Here is a 9,473-nt window from a genome sequence, read left to right as displayed (position 1 = left end):
GGCTTTTTTTTGTGCCCCCGCCCCCTCCCCCCCCCCCCCCCGGGGGCCCTGTTCCCCCCCCCCCCCCCCCATACCCTTCCCCTCCCAACAGCCTGACTGGCCAGACACTGCTCTCAAAGCTGCTGGGCTGTGCTCCTAGCTGCATGCATGTTGTGGCTGCACACATGCACACCACATTTATTGGCGACATTATTGTGCACATCAGCTAAAAAAATCAATTGCTGATGATACCAATTTTCTTTTTATCGGTGCCAATACAATGTGGACTGATACACCTCTAATTGGCAAAACTGTTTTCTTATACAATACCTCACTCAGTACTGCAGTATTCTACAGCTAACCTTTCTTGATTAGAAATCTACTTCAGTGCATTATAAAAACCACAGGTCAGTGCATTGACTAAAGAACAGATTGAGGTTGAATTGAGATGAATAACTTGGTTTTGTTGCTTATGCTAGGAAAGCACTTGCAGTGTATATTTTTACAGTCATCACATTTAATTGTAGGTGTCAGTACTTGAAAACTGGAAGACTGCTGAGGTATGCAAGTTATGCAGCATAGTTTCAAATGCAGAAGCAAATCTTAAATGGCTAAAGGTAATTAGCAGGTAAGTGGCATGTAATGTGACTAGAATTTTTGCAGCAGTTACTAAATAAAAACAAGATTGTTGATTTAAAATGAGTCTGATAACTATGTAACTGACAGCACTGCATCTAGGATGTTACCTGTATCTTAGATTTCATTTGCAAATGTAAACATTCAGTAATTAGATCTTGTTTTCTGTTTTAATACAATTTTATTTCCTTTTAAGGCTTTTTTTTGTTTTGTTTTGTTTTGATTAATGGAGTTATACATTTACATTACAACAAACTAACAAGTGTTCAGATTACCATACATACTCATAATAAATGTCATTCATAACTTTCACACACTCTTACATTCAAAAACTGGACAGATGCATCAGACTGTCACTGATGCCATCATCAGATAAAACTCTGTTTGATTGAAGTTTTAGTTTCGACTTGCCTAGGAGGAGAAAAGAAGGCTTAGAAAATATACTGATTTATCTGTTTAAAAAAATCTCATACAAACTTGTTGATAGTGTATTTAATGGCAGATTTGAAATATCTCAGCAGCTCTGCTTCACCATCGCCTCAATTGAAGTCACAGATAGATGAGTGGGAAACATTTCATTCAGATATCAAGAAAGAAATTGAGAAAGTAGAGGTAAGTCTACTCTTCAGTTTTCCTATATGAGGGGTCTTAATTTTTCTCCTTACCAAAATGCAAAACTGAGTTGCGTATGCAGTGGTTAGGTTAAGCAAAACAATGTATACTTGGTAGGGGTTGTTTGCAGATCATTGGATATTCTTAAATATGTCCTTTACAATTTAATATTTCTGTTCTTTGCGAGTTGGTTGAAGGAAGAGTTCTTGTTGCAAACAGATCTCAAATAGGTACTATTTTGATATATTTACTTAAATAAAAGAACATAAAGGGCTTAGATCTGAAAGTGCCCTGCCAACTGTGCAGGCAGCCATGTAGCGGTCCACTAACACCCATTGATTTCAGTGAGGATTCATTCAGGCATGAGTGTTCTCTCATGCAGATTTTAATGCTTCATTGGCAACATTGCAAGCCAAATGTTTTAACCATCTTTTCACATTTAACTTAGCAGCTAACTTTTGGGGAGTTTTCTACTTGGGGGCAAGAGGGTGTAGACTGCAAATGGGTAAATTGTTTGCAGAAAAAAACAATTTAAAGTAGTTGGGGTGCACAGGGAAAATATTTTCAGTAATTCTAAATCTTTAATGACTTATCTTTTTTAACCTATTAGGATATCAAATAGAAAAATCAGGTTTTTCTGTATCATAGGAGATGTTTTGTCTCCCACAGAATCTGGTAGCATTTATTGATCTTTTTTAATTGTTCATGTTTTTCTTTAGACCCAGTATGAAGAGAGAATCCATATGGTGAAAAATGGTGCTGTGCTAAATGATCTCTCTAAAGTACAAATTCGAGACCTTCAGCCTCCTCCTAGCGTCTCAGTAAGCATCTTGTAGCTATTGATAATCTTCCTTTTTCTGTGTCAGAGAAGCAAATGAAACTATTAACCTTCCTTGAGTATGTACCAGTAAGCTCTGTGATAACAGCTGAAGGTGTGCATGCATGTGAGAGCAGGGGAATTTGAATACGGGTACAAGGCCATGTATATATTCTGTTCTTCCTGCTTTCGTGTGATGGTATAAAGAGAGAGTTGGTTGTGATGGGTAAGACTGAACTGAATGTTTGGTTTCTCCCTTCAGAGACCTTAGTAAAACTGAGTCTTCAGCCAACTTTATAAGGGAATTTTTATCTCAACTCTTCCAGCAGGGGCTGCAAGGCAAGGCAAGAAAGGCTGCTGGGCTCAGGAATTGCCAGGTTCCCAGCGACTAGAGAGCTTCACCTTTCCCTGCTAGGGAACTCCTGCAGCCCACTCTTCTGCCAGCCAGGCTTTGCTATCAGGATCAGAGCAGCCCTGGTCCTAATGCCGACCCTCCTCAACCCCATGCCAATCATCAGCTGATTGTCAGCATTGGTATAGCAGTGCCACGCGTTTAATTTATGGTGCCATGCACATGAGAGGTTTCCCATTTTTTTGAGGGATAGCTTTGTGGCTAGTTTTTCATTTTATGGAACCATAAGTTAGCTGAACACATAGCTCTGTTCTTGTTAATCCTACGATAAACCCATTAATCATATGATAACTATAACGTGCCCAGGGCTTTGGTTTGGATATAAACTGTTTTCCTCTTCGTCTGTTGTTGCTTATACTCTGTACCTAGAAAACCCTTTCAAAATCAAGGCTCTGTTGGATTTGGATACAGGAGACATTATAAACTAAACGTTTCAGAATGGTTCGTGCATGTACGTACTAACCATTTAATCTTGCACCTTTGGGAATATCTTGGGGTTTTTTTCTAAGTACCTTTCTGCCCTCATTTATACACATCTCTTGTGTTTCATAACAATGCTGCTTCATTTCTATATCCCATCATTATTGGCAATCCCACATAGTTGTGGATAGTTATCTTCCATGATTGCCTTATTTGTGGGTCTGAAGATGGCTGACAAGACCACTCTGGGATTGATGGGTTCTGTTTCAACTTGGGCACGTGTTTTCACATGGGTTGGGTGGCTCTGGATTCTTGGTTCTTCATCTGAAACATTGTGCAAGGATACTGTCTGTGTTTCACATTTTTACCTCTTGAGTGTTTTTCAATCTGGTGCTTGATATCACTGTAGAGTAGTGCAAGGATAACTTATTTCAGAAATGAATCGTGTCACCTCTGTAGTATGCTCGGCTCCAAAACCTTTTTGGCGGGCAGACATTATGGATTTTTAAAATATTCCTTCCTTTCATACGAGTACAAAATGGTTCCTTTTGACAATCTGTTTTTATTACACACTTAAATCTGGCTTTAGCTTTTTTTATTAAGTGATGATTTGTGCACTATTAGGTAACATTACCAGAGTTATAATGATCTGCAGGATGGGTAAATTTTGAAATTTGATTACTAGTAAAACAACTTGCTGAAGAATCCGGTAAGAAGTTGTCCATGACTTGCAATTTGAGAGTGCTTCATTTTATTAAGGCTTGTTACTACTAAAGTTTCATTTAAACTTTGTTTAACCTACATGAAAAAATTAAAATTATCCAGTGTATACCAGCTGTACAGAAGTTTATACTTGGCACAAACCAAATTAATTTACATTTCCACACAAATATTAAATCTAATCCTCTCTTTCAGAAAGCAGTAACTTATACTAAAAACTTTTATTGACTTTGCTGGGTCCATATGAGTTAAGGGGTGTTAATTTTCTGCTTCTTAGCATGTCTTGCTATTAAAAATGAATTTTTTCTGAGATGGGATAAACTGTCCATGAATAAATCTAGGGTGGAAATCAGTGAGGTTTTTAAAACAGCCTTCTAATAGAGTAGGAGGGGCAGGGAACCCATTTGTTTGAGAGTTTGATCAGTTTATGAAAGGAATTATACATAGCCTGTAGAGATTGTAGCAGTCATTTGTTCTGTAATGTACACACGTTCAAAGTTTTAAAATACTTATATTAAAAATAAATAAACAAACTCACTTTTACCTACCTCCAGTCAGAAGACCCAAATGCCATTTATTGGGTTCCTGATGCACACCACCAATTTCAAAACATTCTTCTTTAAAACCAAATGAGTGTCCAGAGCCACTCCTATTGCTAACCCATGAGAGTGCTCTATCTCATCTGTGCGTATGCTCTTTGGAGCATTCTTGGCCATGTGTATTGTAGTTTTTGTATTTCTGCTGTGAAGATGACCTGGGTAAAACTGGGTAGTATAAAATGGTATCTTATTGTCACTTACTATGAAGACTTAAGTAGAGGACAGTTCATGTCATTAACCATAGCCTTAACATGTTCAGAAATACTATTTGACTAATTTCCTACTTATCATGCTTGAAAAAAATATTTTTCTTCTAGGTCTTGCAAGGCAGGCCTCCTATTAATGATCCAGCCATTGTATTGTGTTCATCTACACCTGTGCATCCAAACTTACTGCCTCCATTTTCAAACCCTAAAGACCAAAGTCCAGTGCATTCTGCACCTCATGAGCAGAGCAGAAATAAAACAGCACATAAAAGTTCTAATTACTCTACAAATAGTGGATCAGTAAAAATACTCTCTGAAACTTCGGGAAGATCGTGCTCTGATCAAATGCTAGTAGCTCAGCCATCTGAGATTTCAGGACATGCTGCTCCAAATATCCAGCTAAGCCACCAAGATGATCCACCACCAGCACTGGCACAGTTGGACTCTACTAGAGGTTCAAACAAGAAAGTAGTTCCAAAAGCATTTGATAATATCGTTTCACATCTAACGACTATATTTCCACATTATACCAGGTATCTTTTTCTTTTAAGTCCTTTCTGCTCTAGTGGGTTTGGTGATGGTTGTGGTGTCACAAATCCATGGAGAGAATGTTTTGGGTTTCCTGGCAAGGAGACTCCTGTTTCAGCAAGAGATTAGATGAATTTCAGGGAAGCTTCTCTCCCTGCTTGGTGTAGGGCTGAAGAAATGTTGCATTTGTGATGGTTCAGGAATTACGCAAGAGGCCAGAGTTTTTGTGGGTGATATCTTCTGTTGGTCCAACTGCCAGTAAAGGCAAGGCATTCTTCATCAGGTTTCTCTGAATGAAGCATACCTTTCATTTGAAAGCTTGTCTAACTTTATCCCAACCAGGGCTCATGGTAGAGGTGATATCTTTTATTAGACCAACAGGATTTTTGCAAAAAAAAAATGTACTTAGTTGCAAGCTTTTGGGCACAAACACCCTTCACTGGGCATCAAAGAAAAGACTCTAAAAGTTCCTGACTAGAAATGAAAGTTCATATTTCATTTCTTTATCCCAGCCATGCATTTCATCCAATAGAAGATATCCACACAATTCCTTGCCTCTCTTCCTCATTTTCCCATTAAGATTAGTTTGAATATTTTACAAGAATATCTAGTTGCTTTAGTTTCCTTATTTCAGATTGGCTTTAGGATCCAAGCAGAGAGAACTGCTTTAGTCGCACAGTGATACGTGGAAATGTGTGTAGAGCTATTATTATCAATCTAATGCCTCGAAGCTGAGGGTTTTTACATGCTGTGACCAGTTCGTAGCATTGCTTTCTCAGTATGCTGTAGAATTGTCACCAAATACAATTTAATTTCTCCCTCTTAAGGTTTGACCTTACTAATTTCATAAAAGAGGTACGAATTAAAAAAGGAAACACGCTTTCAGGGCTGAGCCAAAATGAAATCCTTAGCAGTGTGACAGAACTCATTTTGGATCACCAAATGAAGAAAAAGGTACACTTTTATTTTAGTTGAACTGTTTCTTTCACTATCAGAGTTGCCCAATGAAAAATGTTCTCAATTCTTTTGTCGTAACTAAAAACTGAAATAAAAGTCCAAAGGGACACAAGTTTTTGGCCAGTCCATGGCTTTCTGCTTTAAATTAACAACAGCTTCCTAATGACACCTGCCTAGGCTCTGATCTCAGCAGGGAGAACTGAAAAGTCAGCATCCTCCGCTCCATCAGGACAAACGCAGAAGCTATCCAAGCCTGCAGAAGGAAGTGTGTCCAGCCCATCCAAGGCAAGGCCTGCCTATAAAGCTCCCAAAACCAAAATGTCTTGTCCCTTACAGCCAGCTGAGCGTCCCTGGAGATTGGTTGGAGAAACATCAAAATCAACATGGAAAAAATCAAGAGATTCTAGTGTAAGGTTTTGTCTGCTCTTTTTTTTTTTTTTTTTTTAAATGTTCAAATGATAATAAAATGAAAAGAGTTCCCTGACACGTTTGCTACTGGGTTTATAATTAAATCAAAGTGTACTGTATCTTAAAAATTCAGATGGAAGCTTTTCTTGTTTTTTAAAGTCTTGATTCCTTATTTTTATGCAGAAGAGGATAGATTTTTATAACATCTGATTAGTCAGATTAGATCTTTGTGTACAGCAGTAATTAATGACACATCCTGTAAATACTTGATGATAACTGCAGGACAATAATTAATCTGATATAGGCACAACTATGAAGGACAGCTTTTTTTTTCCTGTTACTTTATTGCTATAACAAATATTTTAGGTGAGAGCTTTTAAAATGTGAATCTAGCTTTTGGAGAAAAAGGGGAAGTGTCTCTGTACTGTGCCTCTGGCATTGCTGCTAGACTTAACAGGTCACCTGCTTTGTTTGGCATCAGTTATAGCCCAGGGGTGAGCCAGACCATGGCACATGAAGCCATTTTGTTTGGCATGCCACATCTGGCCCCAGCTCTCGGTAGCCTCTGCCAACCACAAAGCCTGAGCTGGTCACAGCAGGCGGTGGGAAGGCTGTAAGCCCTGCTGTGAGCAGCCTGGGCTCTGTGGGGTGGCAGGGTCCTGCCCAACGCCCAGGCTGCTTGCAGCAGGCAGCCACCAGGCTGCCAGTGGCTGCATTGAGGTCCAAAACCCTGGTATTTCTGGTCCAGCTGCACACGTGCCTCGGAGTGGGTGGCGTGCAAGGGGCAGGGGCTGTGCTGCCACAACAAAGAGCAGGCCCTCCTGGCTTCCCTGCCATCCGTCCCTGGCACACCAATTTCTTCCATGTCAAGGTTCCAGGGTTTTTTGGCACTCAGCCCAAAAACATTGCTGACCCCTGACACAGCTATCTTTTTAAAATGGTGGGAGATATCAGGTATATCGGTGATAAAAATTTAAAGAAAAAATAAAGTGTTTTGAGTGATTCATCTGAAGAGTTGTTATGCTCCTAGACTCTTATTTTAGAAGCATATACAATTTATGTAGCAGCATTATTTAAATGGTACAGTATAAAGATGTATTTGAGAGGTGACACGGACAAACGGACCTACAGGTATCTAATGCACTTAAAGAAGCCCGTTACTGAAGTGTGTAGCAATCAGAATGCAAGAGATGTATAGATTCTCAAAGCCTAAATTTTATTTCTTTCTAAGTATCTCGTTACTGCATTTGGTAGTATCCTTTTTTTAGTTTCACAGCATTGACTGCATAATCTGTAAACTCAGAAATGCTATTCTTACTTGTTGTTGAGCTTTTACATCTCTTTAGTGAATTGGGTTTGTTATCCATACATTTTCAGGGAAGAGTCTGTGACTCAATGTTGCAAAAGTACCATGGGGGAAAAAAATAAAACTTTAATTTGGTTGTTCCATTCCAGTCTGTATAATGGGTTAAAAAACAAGTAGTCAGATAACTGATAACTTTTTAGTAATTTTTAAATGTTATGTCTGTATCCATAGGCCTCTGAGGAAGATCCATGCATAATATGTCATGAGGACTTAAGCAAGGAAGCTGTGTGTGTGCTAAAATGTGGACACAGTTTTCACAGAGAGGTAAGGGCAATTTTTTAATCATAAGAAACATACTTGTAAGCCATCTATAACTGCTCATCGGATGTAAAACTTTTCAGTTGAACAAGAAAGCATTATTTTTTTCCAAAGAGCCTTTTGTTATACAGACTTTTAGCATCAATACAAAAAAGGCAATTTCATCATGCCTTGAGCAAAGTTGATAATTGAAAAGATCAGTGTGTTCTCCCCATGTGTTTCTTTAAGTAGCAGGCCCTGGGAGCAGGGGTATTAACAATACCATTAGTACACAACAAATTGATTTTTAGATGATCATGTGTATTATCGTGAAAGCAGATCCCACATTTTCCCAACGCCATGTCTTTAGAGCAGCCGTCCAACTTCAAAGCAGCTGGGGGCCAAATGCCCAGGACTGCACCAGGGTGAGGCATAGGCCTCCCTAGGCCATGCATTACATGGATGCCCCACACATGCACACTGTCCCCTCAGTCTTAGGGGTCACCCTTAGCTCTCTTGATTGCACCATGCTGTTTTTGCCCCCCAGCCCTGGGGTGGGTGCTGGAAACTCCAGCCGCTGTTATAGCCAGAGCAGTGTGATGAGTGGTGGCCTAGCAGGCGCCCTGGGCCCACAACTTAACCCTTGTAGGCCATGTGTGGACAGCTCTGTCAGAGTACTTCAGAAACTAACTACCTATTTTTGAAGAAACAGTTATGTTAGCATTTTTGTCATATGTTTGCAAACTGGAAGTTGAGATTTAACAAATTTTTTCCAAACTATTTTTCTTCCACCTTTTTACAGTGTATAGAACCCTGGCTTAAAACACAGAGGACGTGCCCAACCTGTCGAGTTCACGTCCTTTCATCTGAAGAGTTCCCAGAACTTCCTGGAAAAAACAGAAATGCTTGAACCTTGTTATTAATACTCAGTGTAATAAAAAGATGTAATCATGTTAGTTGCTGCAAACAGATAGAGGGTGGTTCTGTGACACGTACTGCTGAGAAGTATGAGCAAAAAACCTGATTCTGTGAAACCAGTGGAGCCAGATTTTGTCTCAGTTAAAATTAGTTCAAAATTTTACTTCTAACAAGTCAAACCAGTAAACTTTAATACTGAAAACTTTCATCTTGCACAGTTGCTGACCAAATGGGCTTGAGAGTTGACAGTAACCCATTTCTGTCATTATCTGATTTATAAATTTAAACTGATTGTATTCAAACAGTGGAGCAGGATTGTTTGTTTGTTTATAAGGGGCACTTAAGCCACCACATTTGCCTTCTTCGAAGTAAGACAATACTCAGTTGCTGCCTCTTTGGAGGAAACTGAAAATTGGTTCAATACACTGAAAACTCTCAAGAATGGTATGTCATTGATCTTTGCATAAATTGGATCTGTCAACTGCATTCAGGAGTGCCATTGTGAAATGTAAATTTTGATGGTATAAACAGGCTGAGTGCATGCCCTTTGTGTGGAGGTCCCCAATGGATAATATTTGACCTTGAATGCTAACATTTGTTTTATGAAAAAACAGTCGATCCTACCAAGATCTTTGGAGATGCTTATGTGGAAGCTTAT

At 39.2% G+C, this 9,473-nt stretch overlaps 1 protein-coding gene across 5 annotated transcripts in view; it reads left to right on the top strand.

Moving 5' to 3' along the window:
• TTC3 (tetratricopeptide repeat domain 3) overlaps positions 1-9,467 on the top strand; it is a 100,119-nt gene extending 90,652 nt beyond the window's left edge. For 3 of the 5 annotated variants that reach the window (XM_019524050.1, XM_019524049.1, XM_019524053.1), the window contains 8 exons: positions 507-607; positions 1,134-1,227; positions 1,947-2,048; positions 4,513-4,934; positions 5,757-5,883; positions 6,064-6,294; positions 7,832-7,924; positions 8,700-9,467. In XM_019524050.1, the coding sequence (XP_019379595.1) occupies positions 507-607; positions 1,134-1,227; positions 1,947-2,048; positions 4,513-4,934; positions 5,757-5,883; positions 6,064-6,294; positions 7,832-7,924; positions 8,700-8,807 (1,278 nt within the window). In that variant the 3' untranslated portion in view covers positions 8,808-9,467. The remainder of the gene's footprint in view (positions 1-506; positions 608-1,133; positions 1,228-1,946; positions 2,049-4,512; positions 4,935-5,756; positions 5,884-6,063; positions 6,295-7,831; positions 7,925-8,699) is intronic. The other 2 variants (XM_019524051.1, XM_019524052.1) reach the window with 2 other exon arrangements.
• The last annotated feature ends 6 nt before the right edge of the window (positions 9,468-9,473 follow it).

The sequence above is a fragment of the Gavialis gangeticus genome, unplaced genomic scaffold (genome assembly GCF_001723915.1).
Source record: "Gavialis gangeticus isolate Ggan-Ray unplaced genomic scaffold, GavGan_comp1, whole genome shotgun sequence".
In the NCBI taxonomy this organism is placed as follows: domain Eukaryota; kingdom Metazoa; phylum Chordata; order Crocodylia; family Gavialidae; genus Gavialis; species Gavialis gangeticus.
The sequence above is the reverse complement of the archived record's forward strand: the minus strand, read 5'-3'. Positions and strand labels throughout refer to the sequence as shown.